The sequence below is a fragment of the Liolophura sinensis genome, chromosome 7 (genome assembly GCF_032854445.1).
Source record: "Liolophura sinensis isolate JHLJ2023 chromosome 7, CUHK_Ljap_v2, whole genome shotgun sequence".
NCBI classification, from domain to species: domain Eukaryota; kingdom Metazoa; phylum Mollusca; class Polyplacophora; order Chitonida; family Chitonidae; genus Liolophura; species Liolophura sinensis.
The window spans coordinates 6,850,691-6,874,263 of NC_088301.1; the positions used below are offsets into that span (position 1 = coordinate 6,850,691).

The 23,573-nt window shown below is 38.0% G+C and overlaps 1 protein-coding gene and 1 non-coding gene across 2 annotated transcripts in view; one reads left to right on the forward strand and one right to left on the reverse strand.

The window, feature by feature from the left end:
* Positions 1-16,046, forward strand: part of LOC135471408 (regulator of telomere elongation helicase 1-like) — a 63,916-nt gene extending 47,870 nt beyond the window's left edge. The window contains 19 exon segments of the mRNA XM_064750638.1: positions 144-184; positions 1,521-1,606; positions 2,454-2,531; positions 2,992-3,069; positions 3,659-3,799; positions 4,747-4,862; positions 5,559-5,682; positions 7,003-7,150; positions 8,297-8,397; positions 8,926-8,970; positions 9,356-9,409; positions 9,925-10,023; positions 10,676-10,724; positions 10,727-10,819; positions 11,884-12,021; positions 13,075-13,157; positions 13,846-14,077; positions 14,352-14,449; positions 15,792-16,046. Coding sequence (XP_064606708.1) covers positions 144-184; positions 1,521-1,606; positions 2,454-2,531; positions 2,992-3,069; positions 3,659-3,799; positions 4,747-4,862; positions 5,559-5,682; positions 7,003-7,150; positions 8,297-8,397; positions 8,926-8,970; positions 9,356-9,409; positions 9,925-10,023; positions 10,676-10,724; positions 10,727-10,819; positions 11,884-12,021; positions 13,075-13,157; positions 13,846-14,077; positions 14,352-14,449; positions 15,792-15,890 — 1,903 coding nt within the window. The 3' untranslated portion in view covers positions 15,891-16,046.
* Positions 16,047-22,987: 6,941 nt separating this feature from the next.
* On the reverse strand, positions 22,988-23,078 carry Trnam-cau (transfer RNA methionine (anticodon CAU)). Its single transcript is given in 2 exon segments — positions 22,988-23,023; positions 23,042-23,078. It is a non-coding gene; the product is annotated as a tRNA-Met (tRNA).
* Positions 23,079-23,573: the final 495 nt, after the last annotated feature.

Here is a 23,573-nt window from a genome sequence, read left to right on the forward strand (position 1 = left end):
ACTCTCAAAATCAGTCAGAATGGGTAACTTTGTCATGGATGATATATCAGATCAAATATAGTATACACTGATCTGACAGAATATCTCTTGAATGTATTTTGATGCATCCATTTCAAATTGCTTTTCTGCACATATATTTCCAGGGACAAGGACAGCTATAAGTCTTCTCTCGGGAATGCCGTAGGTAAGAATGTTGTCTTATCATCATGCAGTTCTGTTAGGAAAGCCTCTAAATGTATGTTACATGTACAAGTGTAGAGTTTCTTGGAATGACCATTTCTGACAAAGTGTAAAGTTAAATGACCAATGCTGACAAAGCGTAACGCTTTATGACCAAAGCGTAAAGTTATGTGACCAGTGATGGCAGTGTGTAAAGTTTTATGACCACAGCTAACAAATTGTAAAGTTATATGAACAATGCTGACAAAGTGTACAGTTATGTGACCAATGCTGTCAATGTGTAAAGTTAAATGACCAATGCTGACAGTGTAATGTTATATGACCAATGCTGACAAAGTGTACCGTTATGTGACCAATGCTGTCAATGTGTAAAGTTATATGATCAACGCTGACAAAGCGTAAAGTTATGTGATTGATGTTGACAAAGTGTAAAGCAGTACGACCAGTGCTGACAAAGTGTAAAGTTACGTGAACAGTGTTGACAAAGTGTAAAGTTATATGACAAGCGCTGACAAAGTGTAAAGTAATGTGACCAGTGCTGACAAAGTGTAAAGTTAAATGATCAATGCTGACAAAGTTAAATGACTAATGCTGACAATGTGTAAAGTTATCTCTCTCAAGGGCACTTGATATGCATTCTTGATATGCAGTTTTGTTTGTGATCTTAATATATAAAAGTGCAGAAAAGTTCCTTAGTTCTCTTAAAAAGTGGTCAAAATGGTTTTAAACCAAGGTTTTCCAGATGCACCAGCCATGAGCCCCTTAATGACAAGAAATATGCACAACTTATTGGGGCTATTAAGAAATGTAAAATATGCCTTTAGAGTGAAATTGTTTTTTCATCTGCTTAGCATAACTTTCTTCATTTTCCATAAAACTGTAATCTTTGTTTATATGTTCCATTTCATGTACCATGATTTTTGTAGACAAGAGACTGGTTAGTACCTGGCCGCGTCCAATGGTTTCCCCATTCTCTACCCACTTTCCAGTAAACTTGACCACTGTCTCTATCATTGTATAAAGGAAATTTGACAGTACACACTTTGATACAGATTTATGTCTGTTCATAAATTTGTCATAATTTTGAGTGATATAACTAGCAACTTTGTTCTAGAATTCAACATTTTGAAACGACTGAATTAGCTAAATGTGTTTGATATACATGTACTTAAATGGTATTCACCAGCCCTCTTCGAAGGGAAGTAAGTCTCGTAATTTAATGTTGATGGAACAGCTGTGCCTCTACCTTCAGTGCACCTGAAGAACATCACTGGTGAGCTCCATTCTTTCCTGCATTCTGTGTACAACCTAAAATATTGTATACTTTGATATATTTGCAGTGAATTTTGCCCGAGTCATTCCCAATGGCCTGTTAATGTTTTTCCCCTCCTATCCAGTCATGGAGAAATGCCTGGACAACTGGAAGGTGATTATTGGGACCAAACTAGTAAAGTTTATGAGCTAGCTGAGTGCTGTCTCTGACTACAAGAGTACGCACAGTACAGGGAATCTAGAACCATGCCCTAAAAACACATTTGACATTTATCAAAGATACAGGAAATCAAAGAATTTTAAACTTTAGAAGCTGGCTGAACTTAGATGCCTTTAAATGAGGAGTTTTGAGTCCTATTGTATCATGTGCCTTGCAGAAATGTTATGCGACTATTTTTGATAACATTTGCTATAACTAAGACATCTGAACAAAAATTCTCATAAAGTAATTTAGAGCAGATGAAAGAATGTCAACGAAAGTTGCCTAACATGTTTCACAAGTCACATGCCACAGTAGGACTGTTTTACCTTAAACAACAGAAGATTTCAAACTGGAAACTCCCCAGTTGAACACTTCAGACTTAGTGGTTTACAACCACTATATATAACGTGAAATGTTTGCAATCACATAATATCATCTGAACAATGAAGATTTAATTATTAACAGGTAAAAATACACCTAGCATAATTCCTCAACCTCTTGGCATATGAACCACCAACTTTCAGTGCAATTTATTCACATTTTAATTTGATTTTTACTACATTTGGATTGGATTGGTTGGATTGGTCAGTTTCATGACTTCACAATAAGTATGATTTTATCAGTGTACAAAGAATAGTACCTTCAGAATATGCTTGAATAAACACCTTGTAAACTTGCGAAAAGGTTGGAGAATAACAGTATTCAGATTGAGTCAGGAAGATTGCAGGTCATTGAAGTGTCCTCAAGAGAGAGGCCTTGAATAAAAAATCACCTTCAAATATCCTTTTTATTTTCCCAGAGTACAAATATTTGGAACAGAATAACCCAGTACAAGCCTATCTTTGTGGAACCCCGAGGAAAATCTGCCTTTCATGAGGTACGATGTACAATAAGGAACAGGTGTAAACTATTTAGTATTGTGACTCTGAAATGGGAAACATTGTTGAATTGCTGTTTTGTTTCCATATTTCATTCATGGGTTTGAAGAAGCCAGGAATGGGACAGATTTAGTCTCAGTAGTTCTGGACTTCTGAGCGTACATGAAAGTATGGTCTGATTTACAATATGTGGTGATTAACAGATCAAAGGACCATTCACGCAGTCACAGGTTACGTTCGTTAAAGTTCATTTGATTGGTGTTTTATGCCATATTCAAGAATATTTTAGTCATAAAATTTCATGTTCATATATACATACATATATATATATATATATATATATATATATATATATATGTATATATATATATGCACCCACAAAATACAGTTTGTACCATGAAGAAACCGGAATATCTCTTGGGATACACGTGTCTGATTTGTATGTTTTCTCTTTGATAGGCAATGGATGACTTTTATGAGAAAATAAACGATGTCAGTTTAAATGGGGCCATATTTGCCGCTGTGTGCAGGGGAAAAGTGAGTTTGTATTGTCGTAGTACCATCGGTAGAGTGAACTTGGCTTAGCACATGAATCACTTGTGCAAGCATTTACACTACATTTATCCACTGTTATGTGTTTGAATTGTGAGTATGAAATTTCATAATTAACACTTATCCAAGATCTGCACTGGTGTTTATCATACCATCTTCATTGTCAGTATACAGTACATATTTGAACAATTTGACCAGTGTAGTTCTAGTTCCCAAAGCAGGTATTAAATAAACACAGATAGGGATATATTTCATTAAAATATGGCTGCCTGTATACAGATTAATACATTTGTTTTAGTACATCCAAGAATTACTTGTTTAATATATGTAAGAAAAGGAGTACATGAAAAAAGGACTTATTTCGGTAGATGTCAGAATTGTTGTGTTCATAGTACATGTAATAATCTGTTTTAACACATGTAAGAATTACTGGTTTTATTACATGTAAGACTCACTGGTTTTATTACATGTAAGATTCGCATGTTTTATTACATGTAAGAATGACTGTTTTTGTTACCTGTGAGAATGACTGGTTTTATTACATGTACCTGTAAGAATAACGTGTTTGTGTCAGGTGAGTGAGGGTCTAGACTTCTCCGACAACAACGGCAGGGCTGTGGTCATCACTGGGCTGCCCTTCCCTCCCATGATGGATCCCAAGGTCATTCTCAAGATGAAATACCTGGATGAAATGAAAGGCAAACAGGGATTCCAGGTACATGTATGACCTAAATGACCTCAAGTTTCACCTCCTAAAAATGTGCATTCTTAGCAGCAAAGACATGTCATAAGATATTATTTCAGACTTGATTAGTCTGAAATTTGGCATGCAGATTGCCAGAGATTTTTCTCCATTATTGTTTTTCTCCATTGTCTGTCTCGTTCATCTGTCTATAATTTGAAATTTGGTTTCTCTGTGTTATCTTAACTCGGGCTTCATGAATTGATCTAAATTTGGTACGTGGTGGGCTTTTTGATCTGCCAGTCCATCTGTTCCATGTTTGGTTTCCACATGATATCTCTACTTAGACTTGATTAATGTGGTATGTGATTGACAAGGCCTGTCTCCATGCTCGTCATTTCTTTTTGCCTTTGTCTATCTTGTTGTTTGTCCTGGGAGGTTTCATTGTTGATGTCCTGTCAAAGAAGACAAATACCACTCTTTTCTTGAACCTCAAATAGTACCACTATTTTTATCAACATGTTTGCCAGCCAGCTCACAGAAAAGGTGGCATTCTGGTAGATGTCTGCTTCAACAGACATTGTCCTCAAGCAGAAGTTAAGACTGCTTCAGAAACCACCTTCATGTGATGCCTGCAGTGCTCTTTTTATGTAAAGAACATTAGCTGCCTGGAAATGCATATGTTTTGTTAAACTTAGTAAAAGAGTATTGTTCACTTTCATGATTCATGAAGTAGTGGATGCAATGACATTTTTTTTATTTTTACCTTCTTTGTTGATTATATGTACTCCAATACACATGCATATATTAAAAATGATTGTGGAGCTAAACAATTCACAACCAATCGGTCATCTTAGTTGACTTTCGCACTTACCTGCATCTAACTGCGTGGTATGGGGAGGTGGGAGGGATATATCTCACACTATTTCTTAGTTATCATTTAGTATTATCAGTGTGGTATGTTTGTGTTGTTGTTGCAGTCTTTAGGTGGGAGGGAATGGTACAGGCAGCAGGCCACGCGAGCTGTGAATCAAGCTATTGGAAGAGTCATCAGGCACAAGGAGGACTTTGGTGCCATTATTCTCTGTGACAACAGGTACTGACTTAAACTGGTCCTAATTCTACTTGTTATGCCAGTGATGGTGATCGCCTAGGCCTTCCTTGAAAATTAACTGGAGAAGCCTGAAACTTGCGCGTTTTATTGAGTGTACGAGTCCTCAGATGCAGTTTGAATTCTAGCATAATCCATGAATAAGTTTTGCATGCATTTATGATTTCCCTCAATTTCAAATTGTAGGTTTCTGTGCAATAACTGCTGTTAATACTGTTTGATTTTTCAGGGCCTCCATGGCTCAGTTGGCTAGCGCAGCGTAATAACCCAGGAGCTTCTGACCAATGCGGTCGCTTCATGCTGGCTTCCTTTCCGGCTGTACATGGGAAGGTCTGACAGCAACCTGCAGATGGTCATGGGTTTCCTCCCACCATAATGATGGCCATCGTCGTATAAGTGAAATATTCTTGAGTACGGCGTAAAACACCAATCAAATAAATAAACAACTGTTCAGTGTGTTTTTTTTATAAAATTTTGTGTGTGCAAGATCATGTTATGCAAACCTCAGATTAAGTTCGAAAACCAACTGGATGTATGCTGAAGTTTGGCATTTTTAATGAATTTTTTGTTGAAACTTCATGATTAATGTTCACATTGGAGGTTGTCTCAAAATGTTTCAAATATCGGTTCCCGTGCTGGTTGGAAAGTTTGAAGAAGCTATAATTTGATTTGCTTTCTCAGGTTTGCCAGCAGCCAATCACTGAGCCAGTTACCTGTGTGGGTGCGGCCACATGTCATTCAGTATGCACAGTTTGGAGGGGTCATTAAGGATCTTATGATGTTCTTTAAAACAGCAGAAAAAGTGGTAAGCTGGAAATCATTTTAGTTCAGCTCTTTGTGTTACACTTCTGCCTCTGAATTACAAGCTGATATTCTGAGGGATACCGATGGGTTTGCAAATATATATCCTTGTCATGGTAAGATTGTCATTGCAGAAGTTTTTTTTTTCTGAAAAGAAATTCCACTTGTCACTAGAGAAAAGTAAATACACTTTACATTGTGACATAACCAGCTGACACGTAACATTACCAGCTCACGTGTAACATTACCCCCTGATGTGTAACATGACAAGCTGATGTGTAACATTGCAAGCCGATATGTAACAGTGCAAGCTGACACGTAACATTACCAGCAGATGTGTAGCTCTACAAGCTAATGTATAACATTGCAAGCTGACGTGTAACGTTACCAGCTGACGTGTAACATTAATGGCTGATGTGTAACATTACCATCTGATGTGTAACATTAACGGCTGAGGTGTAATGTTACCAACTGATGTGTAACATTACCAACTGATGTGTAACATTGCAAGCTGATGTGTAACATTGCAAGCTGATCTGTAACATTACAAGCTGAACTGTAACATTACCAGCTGGTGTGTAGCATTTCCTTGTTTCTTGTTACTTTTATACCATCCAGAAATTAGGATCACTCTTTACAGGATATGTCCAAGAGTCCATTCTATGAAGTTGTCGGAAACTGCACCTGGCACAATTTCTATGACAACACACAGTAAAGAGATAGGTCACCATGGTGAACTTGCTTAAGGCAGCATTGCGACAGCTTTGTAGAATGGGCTGCTGAGATTTGTCAGGTACATGTACATGGTGAAGAACAGTGGGTTTATTGTGGCACTTCAGCTTTCTCCATCTCCCTGGAGTGAAACTACGTGTAGTTGAACTAGGCATTGAAAAACCAATGAAATAATCAAACTACAAAACTGTGCATGTGTGTTAGTTACAGATTGCCTGTAATGTATGTACAAAGTTATGGTCTCACGTAACTGATCTTACAAAGTTATGGTCTCCTGTAACTGATATTACAAAGTTGTGGTCTCCTGTAACTGATCTTACAAAGTTATAGTCTCATGTAACTGATCTTACAAAGTTATGGTCTCATGTAACAGATCTTACAAAGTTATGGTCTCATGTAACTGATCTTACAAAGTTATAGTCTCATGTAACTGATCTTACAAAGTTATAGTCTCATGTAACAGATCTTACAAAGTTATGGTCTCATGTAACTGATCTTACAAAGTTATAGTCTCATGTAACTGATCTTACAAAGTTATCGTCTCATGTAACTGATCTTACAAAGTTATGGTCTCATGTAACTGATCTTACAGATGCCTGCACCTAGACCTCCTCGTCCTCAGATCCAGTCTGACACAGCCACTGGTGCATACTTCATGCCTTCATCCAGTAGGCGCGGCCCCATGCTGGAACAGGCCAGCGTCGTGGCCCATCACGTGCCCAGTCTACAGCAAAAACAGGGTCAGCTTTCATGGATTTTGTTCTCCATCCATATTGTCTTATTTTTTACAGATGTTTATTAGGTTTTATTTCTTACACATTTTGTCTTCTATTTTTATTTATTCTAAATTAGGTCTTGTGTGTGCATTTGAGGAAGACCTAGAGTTTTTATGCCTATGATCTATGTATATTAACCCGTGATAATATGTGAACATATGCCTTGTTTGTCAAATGCCTTATTATACCTGGGTAGGCAGTAATACACTGATGTAACATTAAGATACATATAACACCCCACAGAGCAATGTTCAAAATAACAAATCTCTTAAAAATATATTAATACAGATAACTGTGCAATGATTGTGCTATGTTTATATTTTTCTGGAGCAGAGTGGGGACATACAATTTTTGGAATGTTTTCTTGTTTACTTGGTCAAAAGCATCAAGTCAGGAGGTTTTGAGTGGGTGGTTAGGCGTGAACTCTATCCCAGTGGGGTCTCCAGGGTGGAAAGCATAGGACCTCAACCCCTTAGGCAAACTTTAGGCATTGAATCTGACTTAACTAGAGCTCTCTTGTGTCAGTTTGGTGAAACAGAGTATTTAGACAAATGTGTTTGCGATGCCGTTGTTAAATATTGAAAAGATATTTTTCAGGTTATTGTATGTATTAGGACTAATGTGATTTTAAATATTTTCACGTGCGTATTTTAGATGTTATCATTCTTACATTGAAACATAACAGTTTCCAGGTTCTAACTTAATTCCTGAATCTGTTTGCACATGCAAGAGCAACTTTCATTCTGAACTACATGTACTTTGGTTGGATTAACCAGTTACAGGGCTTCACAAAAAGTATAATTTTATCTGTCACCCCTGTAATAATGCCTTCAGAATATGCTTGAATAAACACCTTGCAAACATGCGAAAAAGTTGAAGAATTAAAGTAACATGCTTTCGTCACAATAGGGCTGAAATACTGCCAATTTGGTGTGAAACTCTAATGATTTTTTCATTCCTTAGGGCTAGCTACCTGTGTGTTTGGTTTCTTCCGCTCATTAATCCGACTGTCATCAACGATAAAAGGGGAAATTCTTTGTACAGTGTGTACAAAAAATGTGTCCATAAATCACTGTTTCTGAACTTGCATAATTGCTGTGTGTTTCTCAGAGGACCGCTCATCCATGGCTCGACTGAAACTGCAGTACGAGGGCGTCTGTGCCCACGTAACAAAGAAAAGGGGCCTCCTGGACGCCTTAGACTTCAGTGAGGTATGAAAATTGGCAAATACACATTTATAGTTAATGACCTTGAAGTTCGTGCCAGTTTGTTAACATTGTGTGTGGCCTGTTGGTCTGTTGTAATGGATGAGATAGATTGTGGTCAATAAAAGCACCTTTGCCATATTTTCTCAGTCATGGTTACCATTTATGTTGACTACTCATGTTTATAATGTATTTTCACAGACAGGTGTTGGAGTTTGTGGTTACTTGCCTGCTAATTCCTCCCAGGAATGGGAATTATGTAAATATGCTGGAGTGTTTCTACGAACTCCAGGCAATTCTTTAACGTACAGCAAATGGGACGTCTGATTTTCTAGCATCAGACAAGGATTTATTACTGGTGAGGTTTGACGGAGAAGTAGTATACATTAAATTCAGCTGTGGAAACACTGTAGCAAATGTGTCAGGCAGTCGCATGGACTATCACGAATGCAGTCTCCTGTCCATGGAAACACTGCCTAAATACTGAGGGACGTCGTCGTTGAACTGTTCTGGTAGTGTGTATTTCTATTGCAGAGTGCAAACAAGTTTGAAGATGATGATGATCAGTCAAGCAGTCAGGTGGGTTTTTGTCTTAATTAGGTTTAATTCTCATGTCATAAAACTTAACCTGCATGGAAACTGTATAAGAACGCAGAAACAGACCGTATGCAAGTACATCTGAATTCTTGTTTCAAACTTCAAAGTATTGTATGGTTTACGGACATTTCATCTGTAACATGTGATTTACCTTTATAAGGCTTTTTTCACACCTTTATTGTTTCTTTATTTCTATGATTTAACATTCTGTCATCCTATATAAATCACGTTTTGCTATCCTTTAAACATTTGCCGGACTAAGCTCCAGCAAGGTCAAAAATGTTTATAAATGAACACATACTAGAATGCTATTGTGATTTTGACTGTGGTAATGACAAAACAATTACGCACAATATTATAATTTCAGATTCCATCATACCAGCCGAAATCACATTCCACAAAAAAGAAGATAATTATTAAGGTAATAAATTATCAATCTTTATTTTCTAAACTGCAAGCATATTTTTTTTTTACCTCCAATGATAGTCATCGTACAATTAATTCTAGTACTGGATTATTGTGTTAACTATCAGGAGTAAAAGCAAAGCTTGACTGTTTTTTGCAGACACATGGTCATGTATTTACAGCATTTTCAACCAAGAAAGTATATTTCAAGAAAGTGTCATAAAATAAATGTCATAAAATAACATTTTGGCTCTGAAACTTACATGTACTTTTTGTCAGTAGAATATTAACAAACCTCAGAGCACCTTTCTAAAATCAGTAGAATCTCTTAGAATTGGGCAGAATATACAACATTATAGTCGCGTGGGTAATTTTAGGTGTCATAGTTTGTTTGTTGTGGGTTGTTTTTGAAGAAACATGACCTCCAATTTGAAGGTCATTTGTAAACCTGAGGTATAGTTACGTTACTTATTACTCAATATCAGTTTTCACCCAGTTAACCTGTTAACCTGTTAATTAACTCTGCTACAGAAACCAGGGGAGTCTTCAACAGCGGGCTGTCAAGTAGTAGAGACCAAGGCTAAACTAACCTCCAGCGGCCTTCGCTCTGCCGAAACCTACATCCAGGAGGTTTGTACACTTAGCACCAGTATGTTTGTTGGTGAAAAAACCTGAATATAGTCATGATTAAATGCCGCAGTCATGAATTGTCTTATCAAAGTCATGAATTGTCCAAAATCATGAATGAAAATATTGGAGGGAAAAAAATGAGTCATGAATTTTTAGCATATCAGTTTATGTAGTACACCAAGTGTTGACTTCCACTAAGAGAGAAAGCAGTGTTAAGGTAAATATAAGGAGTTATGTCTTAAATAGTACTGCATGTATTGAGCTCACGTTTTGCATACATGTAAAGCTCAATAAAACAAGTGGGATCTTTCTACCTTTTTTTGTTGCTTTTTTTTTTTAATCATAAAAACTACGTTTTTTGAACTTCATTCGAGATGTACCAAAACGGCCTCAAGATCAATAAGTGATCTTAGACAAGTCAGAATTTCAGATTGTTATTTCTTATGTAACAAGGTCAAAATATTGCTTGCAAACATAAATTCTGGGTGAGTTATTGTAATACAGATTTCATTTCAAATATCAGAAAAGAACATCCCAAATTTAATGATTGAAATTTTGACTGAAATCGGAGAAAGCTTCATGATCCTGGGGAATCCTGATTAGGCTATGAATAACTTCAGCTCGTACATTGTACTTTTCTACCTGTGTTTAGGTTAAGCAGACACTGGGACCGGAATCGTATAAAATCTTCAGCGGACTCTTTGTGCCTACAAGAAAAATGAAAATTTTGCTGAAATGACAGCAGCTCTGGCTGACCTTTTTACAGATTTACCTGCAAACTACAAACTCTTCAGAAGTAAGCTGTTTTTATTGATGTGTTGTTGAAGAACCAAAACATTTCCTTGTCTTTAACCCTTAAACTTAAGAAGCCATGACATTACGCCGTCTTGAGCTTTAACTATCCATCTGGAGAGGCAACTTGAACACGGCGTTTTTTAGCTGTATGTTTATATAAAATCCATTACTGTCATGTAAGTGAAATATTCTTTAGGGCGTAAAACACCAATCAGACAGATATATAAGGTCCATCCTGCTGAGAATGGTGATCATTCAAATCAAATTTGTTTTTTTTTTATGGCAGCTATACTAAAAGTTATTCATTCGATGTTGCAAAGAAGATATAATTTATGATAGATTTTTCAAGTTTTGCGTGCAGACCTATATACTCCTGAACTGCAATCCCATTTAATCTGTTTCTTTATTTGATTGGTGTTTTATGCCGTACTCAAGAATATTTCACTTATCCGATGGCGGCCAGCATTATGGAGGGAGGAAGTCAAGCAGAACCTGGGAAAACCCAAGACCATCCGCGGGTTGCTGACAGACCGTCCCACGTACGTCCCTAGAGGAAGCCAGGATGAGCTGGTCAAGAACTCAAAGCGACTGGCTGTCCATTTAATATGTCTTCATGATATTCCCACAGTATATCCATAATCAGCCATTTGGTGGAAATCCTTCCTGCAATAATGAGGCATATGACACGTACTTCAAGGACTCCCTTGTCATATGACTGAAAAATTGTTTAGTATGACGTTAAGCCCTAAGCACTCACTCACTCACTCACTTACTCAGCCATTCAGATTAAATGTGTCGATCATGCTCACTTCTTGTTTTGAAATTATTTCTTCCTTTCTTAAATGGCTGTGTTGTACTTTCTTTGGTGGGTTAGAATTACGTTTACTTTATAATAAATCATATAAAGAGAACAATTTTTTTGACACCCTTATTTCACAAGGGTGCTTTAAACAGTGAGTTGTTTTTGCTTCTGTTGTTATCGTACATGAAGAAAAATCATGTATATCCCTCGCCCCACTCTCTACCCATCAAGCAATCAGTCAATCAGTCAGTCATGTGTTGCAGAGTTTTACAAGTTCGTGCGTCCTCACCACAAGAAGCAGTTTGATCAGCTGTGCAGTGACATCACAGGGGAAGGATGTGGTTTCAAACCAGAGGATACCATCTCTAAAAAACGGCTTGGTGCCCTAACAAGTTCAAAAGGTATGATTATACTCTCTTGACAGCTGATTGGTTTTATTGGTTTGTATCAGCTGTTACTATTTACCCCTTTGGGCCCCCATGTCACGAAACAGATTTGGCTGCTGGAGTTCACGGCTCTGTGTTGTCATGGTAATTGCCCTTGGCTTATATTATGAAGGGTTTTTGGTCATCTATCAGATATTCCCTGTTGTTTCAGCTATGTTTTTTGTCCTGTGTAGTTCCTCATTTTCAGCTCTGTCTGTCTCATCTACATTACATTTGATTTCCCCACACTGGGTCAACTGGGTGGGGAAGGTGCTGCTGCTGTGCCTGATTAGATTGTGGTCAGAACATTTGGACCTACTTTTACTTTCCTGTTTTTACCTATTTCTTGGTTAATAACACCGTAGTCAAGGATCTTTCACTCCGAAGAAGATGGTCATTTTTATACGTGGATGAGATCATTGGCAAGGTAGTGATAAGCTTTCCCACGTGTAAGGCAACAAGCTTGCTTGCCATATTGGAGGAAAACAAATGGCTTTTAACAAATCTGTGCTCCTTTGACAAGTAACAAAACCAAGCTCGTGTGCTCCTGGCACCAGAAAAAAAGAAGTATTATCTGTTTTATCAGGAGTTTGAAAATAGGACTTTCTCATTTTGGCTTCCCACCATAATGCTGACCATCATCATATCCGTGAAATATTCTTTGGTACAGCTTAAAACACCGATCAAATCAAATAAATCAAATTCTCATTTTTGACTCCAATCTAAAAAATCAAATTCTTTGGTTGTTGTAGTGGTTTCAATCCATGATGATATGTGAAAAGGGTGAGGAAATTATGTCAGTTGGCTTATTCTGTGGCAGTTGTCCTCTGTCCTACTGCATGAGCTGACTACTTTGCATTTTGTTTGACTACCTGAGCAGTCGCTTGCTCTGCTGTAGACATGACATCCACAGGTTTGCCCGACGAGATCTGTGTAATTTGCCTGACCAGTCTCACTGAAAGGATACATGCAACACCTCTTTGTTTTTTCCTGTAAGTGTTCTCAAGCTTATGTTGTCTAAATTTGTAGATGAGTCGGACACGTGTAAGCGCCAGAAACTGGGACCAATCGTGAACGGTGCGAGTAACCTGGCAAAAGTGCCCAGCAGCCCTGTGAGTAACCATTACTGGGACGTATAGACATGATCATATTTCATGCACTGTAAATGACCTAAAAATTCTAGCCAAAAAAGTGCATTTTTATAGGCAAAGAAATGTGAGAAAATACTTCTCTTGCTCAAACTTTCTCAGTAGGATTTCAGCCCACCTTCCAAACAAACGTCATCTTTGTTTGATCAGTAGAGCTCTCAGAATGGGGAAATATGAGCATCAGTCATGAGCGAAAGTTTAGGTCATTTACGGTATTCCTGTATGCTGCTCACCTCTGCTAACAGTGCTGACCTGTGTTTATTTTTCAACTGTTGGCACAGTCAAAAATAAGCCATTTAAACAATGTGTACGAAAATGTTTTTAGTTCACCTGTAAGGTATATAGCTTATGTCATTCCCTGAGCATTGGCGTCCAGCGGTTAAGCCAAGATAAATGCTGAGGGTTGTATCTTATAAAATACTACACAATATCTTATAAAATACTACACAATAATATGAGAGAGATGTTCCACTATTGATGCCCTGTGTTCATATCCATTGTTTTTTAAATGACTCCTTCAGTTGTGTATTAGAATCAGTGGTAATCTTCAAGTACTTTTATTAGCTGAAGCTCTGCTTTCACGAGTCTCCTATATGCGAGCTCTGTTGTTTATGGACACTGTGATCTATGTATCCATGGAAACCAATTTCAGCTTGGTACCTTAAGCAGCGTGACCAGTGATAGTGACATTTCACCCGGACCACATGGTTCTGACCGGGTAGCTGAACCTGCCATTAGCTCAGCAGGGACATCAGAGAGCGAAGCCAGCAATCTCATCAGGCAAAAGAGTGCCGAGAATCTGTCCACTGGTGAGAAGGCCAAAGCGTCAGATTCCTCCATACCAACCAGAGAGAAACAAGCCCCCAAATCACGGACAAAATCAGGTACATGTTTATAAAAAGCATGCGCATTATCCCAATTCTAACTCTGTGTACTGTAATGTTTCAACTTTTGTTTGGAAGATGTTTATTCAAGCTTGTTCTGATTGTATTATTCTGTTTATATTGGTAAAATTATACTTTACTCTTTGTGAAGTCCTGAAATTGTCCAACCCAACCAGTGTAGTTTTTATTTCTCCAAACTTAAATGAAAAAGTTGCATAAATCACATCATAACATCTTATGATCTTACTAAAATGGGTTTAGCCATGACTTTCAGGATACAAGTGTTGTCTTTGTGGAGAGGATGCCACTGCTCCATTCATAGCCCCCTGTGATCATGTCTGCTGTTTTCACTGCTGGAGGACCGTGTTTCAGGTATGTCTCTGTAAGCAGAATGGCAACGCCAGCCCAGTAGGGCAGTTTTGAGATTTGACATTAGACCGTCATGGTGAAGGTTCTATTTGCTTTGACGTTGTCTCTTTACGGCATTGTCAGTGCTAATCAGTGCATTTAAATAAAATGCGGTTATGTATAATAAATAATATTAGCCTTAATCTTTTTATTTCCTGAAATGTTTACTCTAGATGATTTTTTTAGGTTTTGAATGTATTAAATTTAAATTACGTTAAAGTTAAAGGGCACAATTTTGCCCTTGCCACCATGAAGAGAACATATCCTGATGCAAAGTGACGTCACCAAACTGTCGTAACTTTAGAATTCACATATTGACTAATCAACAGTAGATAGCTCACCTTGCCCACAAGATAAATTTTATGAGACACAGCTGTTATTTCAGCACAGGTTTTCATCAGCTTTAGCTCACACCAAAGAATGGGTAGGGCAGATGGCATGACTGACTCACAACATTTAGTTTGGTGCTCATAATTTGTTTTGAAATTTGACAGACCTGCAATTTTTGGCACAAACAAATCAGTGTTTTTATGTTTTTTATTTCTGTATGTGACAATAGTTTAATGCCATACTAAATAATTTTTTACTTGTACATTTGGGATCGGTTTTATTGTCTTTTTGGGAACCAGGGATACATGTCTAACCTATGGCAAGTTACTGCTGAACTTACCACGAATGTTACATTGCACAAATGGCCCCATAAGCTCTTGTAGTATTGTCACCAAGGCCCAAGTAACAGAGTGGGAGAAATTCAACAAATTGCATGTCCAAAACCAGTTTTGAACCTGCACGTCACACATCATAGTTATGGTTAGGGCCAGTGGCTAAACTGCACCCTGATCCCCATGCATATTGAGGAATGCAAGAAAGATGTTTAGCCAGGAAAATAATATTTTAAACTGTATACACCAGCTGTCAATATACATGCAGATATAAAATAACTGAGTACATTTGAAGCTGATTCACATTTCTTGCATGAAATTGGATTTTCAGATCAAAATTTGGTGTCAAATTATCTGCAGTGTTTATTACCCACATATTACCCATTTTTAGCTCGCTTTACAAAGTAAGAAGAGATATTGTGAGAGGGGGGAACCCCTGAACTCCCTAATTCTTCAGAACACCTTAACCTCAAAGCATTGAAGGCCCCACTTGTTTTCCAGCAGTATGGTATACATATACACATGTACATCACATGGGTAAAATGCATTAGTAACTTGCCAAAGGTCAGTGTTTGTTCATTCAGCATAAACAATCAATCAATCATCAGTCAGTACACCATTTAATCTCCTATTATTTATTAAAGGGTGGTAAACTGTGTCCAAGCTGTAAGAAGCCAGTAAGACGACGTCAAATGAGAAGACTTCATTATCCCTCCGGACCCGGTCTAGATACAGTCAGTTAAATTTTTGTACAATAGCAGATTTTTACAAATTTTAATAATTACGTATTTAATGTGAAAAAAATGTTCCTGCATTTTTATACATTTGTACAGAAAAAGTTTTTGATGTGATTTTTTTTTACAAACTCTTTTTACGAAAAATAATAAAATAAAGTGAAATACGGGTAAACAGTGTGTTCTTACTTCTACTTTGTTCATTGTTGGTGGATGTGGGTGCTTGGGGCGTAACGTCGTACTTAAAAATTTTTCAGTCATATGATGACAAAGGAAGCCTTAGAGTGCATGTAATGTGCGTCCTTGTCGCAGGACGGATTTCCACCGCTCTTATCTAGTGCTGCTTCACTGAGACACTTTACCGAATGCAAGTAAGCCACCCCGCTCGAGCCATTATACTGATACAGGTCAACCAGTCGTTGCACTATCCCCCTCATGCTAAACGCCAAGCAAGGAAGCTACAAGTTCCTGTCTTAAGGTCTTAGGTGTGACTTGACCCAGGATTGACCCTGGATCTAATGCTCCCGAAGCGTACGCTCTACCAACTATGCTATCAGGGACGGTCATTATGATGGGAGGAAACGTGGGGAAGTTCGCATAACGGCATAGTGGTGTTAAAATTCCACCACTCTGTGAAATTCACCAGTTAATGTACATGTATGTGTCCTCTTCAGCGTACATCATGTCATGTGATCTACTTAGTGACTAATCAAAACAGTGTATTAAGTTCAAATTTATTTAAAGGAGTCTTCAACTCAGTCACATCTGAAGGACAGCTAAACGATCTTTATGTTTTTTGTAGAAGTCTGGAGATCTGTGGGGATGACGGAGAGGAGACTAGCTGGCAATGGTTTTCTTCCTTTGAGAACTTCCTAACAAGTACTGATGTTGCAATGATTTCCAATCCCATACACTTCTTTTTGCCCCCCATCATGCTTCATGCTTCAGTGTTGTGTTGACTACATATGTAAGGCTTCAAATGTACTTAAGCAATTAACCCAATGAGCATGTTGATTTGATTTGGATACAGGTAACAAAGGCAGAAGAAAAAAAAAACATGAATTGTCATATCAACCTGCGGTGCCCTAATATCCTGATTATTTGTGGAGGTTCTTCAAAATGGGGTGTTACCACCAGACCACTCTGTGACACTCTCTGGAATCGTCGACACTCGGTCAGATAATGATGGACCACCTTGAGATTACGATCCCCATGCTCCTCACCTAATTGCCTACTCAACAAACTACTGCTGTTACCCAGGCCTCAGTGCCGCAGTACCTTGCGATCAGAGGCAAACTTTGCAGTCAGGATGAATGGAAAAAGTATCTGACGGCCAATATCCAGCTGACTGATGATGTTACGTGCCCAAGATATAACCTTAAGTTTTGACTTAAAGCCAGAGGAAAAATCACAGTAAAAACAAACAGAACTGAACTGACAGCCACTTTGCTGGGAGTTTCACAGAGCCTTGTTGTGTGTAGTAAGCAGACAGAGAACACTTAAATTTATCCTAGCCCATTCATCAACTTATTGTGTTCACAATTTTGGACTGATGAGTGTGTTATACCTCCTTTGTCTGAATTTAAACTCACAAAACTGGGTATGGAACCCAACATACAGTTGAACTTGCGATATAAAATATAGTTGACCTTAGCACCACAGCATGAGCATTGTAGATACTCTGCAAATAATAACTGTCAACATCAAGCACCATCCTTGTTTTCTGGTGGAACCCTGCCCTGGTCAACACTCCACCACATTTTCCCCACTCACTGCCATGTGGACAAAGAAGCTTTACAGGCCAAAAATTAACTGCCATCCACAAAAACAGTCACTGACTGAAGTACCTGTCAACTTCGTTTCGGGCTGAAGATGCTATACTTGGAGAAGGTGGTGTATGCCACAGTTTGTTCAAGACATCAGAACGGAACTCAATTTTGTTGGTCTGGGGGTTCCCCCTGAAAAAGGCGTTGGATATCTGCTAATGGTCCTTTTTTGGCAGCGTAGATTTCCAGTCTTGATACAAGAGGGGTTCATTTGATGTAAACAGTAAGTCAGAAATTTAAAGGAATCCTAATTAATTAAAGTAGGAATTAAGATCATCTCTCGAGAACTTCACATTTATGGCAAAAATCAAATATTCTTCAATCCTTAAATCACTCAACAGATCAACATTTTGACAGAAATCACAGTTAAACCTTATGAACTATAATTTACAGCTGAACAGAATAAAACAATTTAGACAAGGAAATAAGTCTTTGATTTACAGGCTTCTTGAATTATTTATCAAACTAAAGGGAAGTCAAAAAAATATACTAAATTTAGGAGAAAATTTAGTTCACTTGGTTTTCAAAAAAGTATTTTATAAACCACAGGTTACCACACGCCCATCTACATGTATATATACGGACAGACCCTGAATACCATGTAAACACAACGCATTGTTCCATTCTTAAGCACTTTGATATGCTAAGTTCTGCCAAACTTACGACACCTGTCGTTCACATACATATTGTGCAACTACATTTAAGTTTCATGAGAATAAATGGACAGACAGCAACAAGGAAATGGATGCAGAGCAGACAAGAAGCTTTAGTGAGAGACAAAATACATGAAGAGAAGTTTGACAAGTAGATATATATATATATATATATATATATATATATATAGGTGGACTCGAGTCCCACAGGAAAAAAGCAAAGGTGGTCATACAGAGCCTCAAGCTGAAATAAAACATCAGTACTTACCTCAAGTCAGCCTATTAATATCATAAAACAATTCCATGTACCGGTACAATAAAACATCTACCAAAATACAAATTTTGAAGTACACTAACACCTAAAATCTGGGGAAAAATTAGAATCTTTTAGAAATCATTTTCGCATTTATTAGACACAATATTATAAACACAAATACATATATCAGTCACCCAATGTATAATAATTTGGGGCAGTTGTAATGACTTCTAAAGATGTAATGACTTCTAAAGCTGTCTCTTTTTTTCAACAAAGTTTAGGTGATTTAGGGTATTCTATTTAACTTCATATCAGTGCACATCAAATTCATAAAATTAAGACATATTTTGTTCATATAAAAAATGCTTTCTAGGGAATTTAAAACGTAAAAATATTCGTCCTTCACAAACTGAATATTTTACACAATAATGACCTAAAACTTCCGAAGATACTTCAGTAGCCTCTAACATTTCAGCCGATTCAATCTGTTCCAGAACCGAAACCAGGTCTTGATCTTCCTGTGCTGAAGTACCTGTGCAAGAAAGAAGCAAACATGTCATGTTTATCTGCACCAGGCATACAATTCTGTAATATATGTGACGTTCACTTGACTTGTTTCATTCTTTACCACAAAGATGTGCATTTTAACACCCAAATACTCAAGTGGAATATGTGTCACATCCACAGATATTATTATTTCTAGTTCGCGTACAAGCCAGCTAATACGCATATGAGTGTTTAAATAAATACTTACCTAGTGTAATTTCTTGAGCAATCAGAGGTGACTGAGACGATGGAATGTCTGTGAATGAAAAACATATGTTAACTGTATAGATAAAAACAAAATACAAAACAAAAATTAATATTTCACACATCTTCTTTTCATACGAATCTATGATGATGTCAGTGAGGCACCGTATTATAATTGTGAGTTATCTCCGCTGATCATCCCAACTTTTTTAGCTTCTCATCACTGTGTGGTATTAAGGTTTCCAGTTATAGTTGTTAGCGGTCAATTTCCATTGATTTATCAGCAGTACTCATTTTGGTTTCACCTTAGGTGGGGGAAAAAGTGTCTTGGCCTTCTGCACAAGGGTCCCGGTTGACAGTTGTCGCTCTGTAGTGACAAAGGCCTTCAAGTGAGAGGTGCTTGATGTGCAGTTTTCTTCAATTTTCTTTTGAATAATGGTGCGTCCCTCCTTAAACATTTGCATGTAGCCCTATAAAATACAATTTTCATCTGACAGTAAATGTCACTGAAACGACGTCAAGTTCAAAATGATCTGTACAAAAATTTGTGTAGACCGTCTGCTTGTGTGGGCATGTCCGATTTCGAGAATTCCACTTTGTTAGTTACTTAGAAGGTGGAGGAATCTTCCAACCTATAAATCACTACCTGCCTTGTGCAAGTCCATTTCAGATCCTGTATACATTTTAGTGGGTTTGATTGATTGATTGAAGTTTAACATCATACTGCTCTTTGCTGAGCAGTAGACAGGTTTTGTTTGCCTTCATGCTTGATGATTTGTTCAACAAACCACCCACGATATCCACGGACATTCTCCAAAAGCCACTGGAAACACCTTCCCCTATATTTCCTACACTGGAGGATGTACTCACCTAGCAGTTCATAATACACTCAATAGGTTGAATCAACATACATTATGTTAACTTTCAATGGATGTTATTTTCAAATTGTAAATTTGATTTGATTGATTGGAGTCCTACATGTATTGCAGAACTTCCAATGACACGTACATGTATATTTGAATAATCGGTTTTATTATCGCAAGAAAAACTAAATAATTATGACCATCACCTGGCTGCTGATGGACCTTCCAACTTAAGAACAAATTCAGCTGATGCTGATCAAGGTTGGCAGCTCTTGGAGGATATTTTGACAAGGAATACAGAAATAACAATGACCAAATTAAGTTCTACACAAACACTTAATACATGTATCTAAAATTCAAGAAGTAAGTGTACTTGTTACGTGCAGGAAGGTATTAACCTTAACCCTACCCTAAAAATAGCCCAACTGATGAATACTATTGACCTAATCAGAGACCTACCAAGTACATCTTTTTCGTCAGTTAAATCGCCTTGTCTGGCAGCGACCCTTTCCCTGGCCTCTTTGTTTACAACTGCAGCGGTAAGCGGCGGTGGCCCCTTTGGGTGTTTGGCTGCTGCAAGCCTCCCTTCCACATAATCACTGAGGAGAAGTTCGCCTGTTTCGCTCTTTCGAAATTTGTGATATAAGGCAATCCCAAAAATATGATATTTCACGGAACCTGGATTAGGACGAACATTAAATTGCTGCGATAAACCAAAATAACCAACCAGGATAACACAGTTGCACAGAATTGAATAGGGGCACAGGTTAAGCCTATTATATGTTGACATTAACAGTATCAGTATCTTATAACTATCCATATGCAGGGGCCACATAGCCCTGGTTTTGGTTTGAGCCAGCAAAGTCAAAGGAATATTGCAGCACAGATATGGTGCGTATAACTTAACCAAGGAACACTTATACAGAGTTTACATGGACCATGGTTGCTGAATACCACATCAGCTGAGAGGACATTCTTGATGGGCTGCTGGTAAGAAGAAACGGGCTACCATTTTACCAGATGTCAGGGCCATTAAAAAGCCATACGGGTTTAGACTGGTTAGTAGAAGCAGTATCTTCTCATGGGAGACTCAGGCCAGCCTGTTAATATGTCCAGACAACCTGAACCTGTGAGTGATTCACTCAGAGATAGCTTGAGAAATGCATGTACATGTAGTATGTTTTGTAAAATCTCAAAGTATCCCCAGGACAGAAAGTCAGCCTATGTCCAGATACATTAAATCAGAATGTGCAATTAATTTGTATAACATATGACAAAAAGCTAATTTAACAAAGTAGTAAAATAAAATGAATTGTGTTTTCTATTTAAACAACCTGATAATCCATGGAACTTGTGAACAAACTGAATTACAAACTGACAGTAAGACAAATCTCACGGGGCAGTATAAATAAATAAAATTAATTTAATTAAAATCGTTAAAATTCAAACAGAAATTTATGTTTTATAATTCCATATAAGCACTTAAAAATTTTAACAGTGACTGCCATACTTATTTGCAGTAGGCTACACTTTTAACTGTAAAACTGTTTGAAAAACACACTCTGATAATGAAGATTGGCTGTTCTCTATAAATGCTCGGGTGAGTCGAGGTTTCGACGGCCAATGGAAATCACATAACCACAATTGAATGACCAATGGAAACCACAGAACCACGAATTGACGGACCAATCGGAGCAATAGAACCACGATATTGACAACAAATCAAAACCTGAGAACCAGAATTAAAACACCAATCAAAACTTCAGAACCACGATTTGCCATCCAATGAAAACCACGAAACCACAAATTAGATCTGGGTTAGTAATTCAGATCACTGGGGTAGGGTAAGTAACATGGCGAAACAGAAAGTAATCGTCAATAGACGTGTATACACGAAAGCAGAGATTCGATTAATCGTTGAGTCTTAGTTTACAGCTACAGTTTGTGAGTATGCAAGCATTCAGACGGTTAATGCAAGATCGGTGTTCTCCCGAAACCTTGGAATGTCACTGCTGTTGACTATAGGCATGACCCCATTTTATCCTCTATGCTATGTAAAGTATAGGGACAAAGACCCCTGTTTTTCGGGAAGAATGTAATTCTGTGTATTTTAGGGTGTAGAGTCTTTGGTGTAGTCGTTTTTTGGTGTACAGGTGCATGCTTGGTATCAAAATTATGGAAACTGTCTAAGCTTTGGGCAGTTATGAGTTTTAATGATGAAAGTGTGAAATTCTGGGGGATAGGACACAAGGAGGCAGGTGGTGATGAGGCTGCGAGTGACGTCCCCTTGGCGTTGCCAGGCACCCCTTCCAGCTGCCAGCATGTAAAGGTCCAGATTTTGACTCAATCTATGTCAAGATTTTTATGGTTTCTTTCTCACAGGCTGGGCCAGGTATGCAGCAAAGCTGACTAGCCACGGAATGTTTGGGACTGCTACAGCGCTGAACGTCAGCATTGTCTATTATGGAAAATTAATGAGGTCTTTGGCCATAGCATGTCGTTGGTGTTGTTGTCCTTTACACCCTCTGTAATGCACAACGCTGGGTGGGTGAGTGAGTGATTGGGGTTTAACGCCATAGGACTACTCATTTGGGGGAGGTATATATTTTATAAAGCAAATATCCACTTCACTGATGTCACCCGCTCGAACGACCAGCCAGTTTAAGATGGGGTTAGATGGAAGAAATTCCAGTGGCATTTGATCTTTTGGATATGATTGCATTGATCAGTAAGTTAACGGAAAAAAATAAAAACAATGTGCCCCGGGTGAGGATCGAACTCACGACCTTCAGATCGCTCTTGTACATGTGATTATGAGACTGACGCGCTGCCTACTGCGCTACCGAGGCCCCTGAAGAAATACGGCAAAATTGTGTATATATTAAAAACGAAAGAAATTGACGCTGACCGTTTATTCAAAAGTTAATCGATAGAGTTTATTATTAAAATGATATCGTTAAATTTCAATCCAGCTTTCTCTGAAACTTAGTGAGTAAGGTCCATCAATTTCCTTCCACGCTGAGACGAGAGGCAGACAGACCAGCATTGAGCATGTCAATTACGTGCCGCTTACACCGCTGAAAACAACCACAAGGCATATAACTGTTTTTACACACGCATATTAGCGTTGGTATGTATGTCTCATGTATTTAGCTTCATAATTTGGTTAATGATGTGCCATCGACTGAGATCTGAGCGATGTTTTCCTGCGTGTAAGATGGGGCGAAGACCATGCTAGGAGGATCGGCCTAAAAGCCGGTCTGAGCGAGGATCTGCCGGTCAGAGATCAGCTGGTCTGCATATTCTGGCAAAACGGCGATCACATAAAACCTGTTATTGATTTT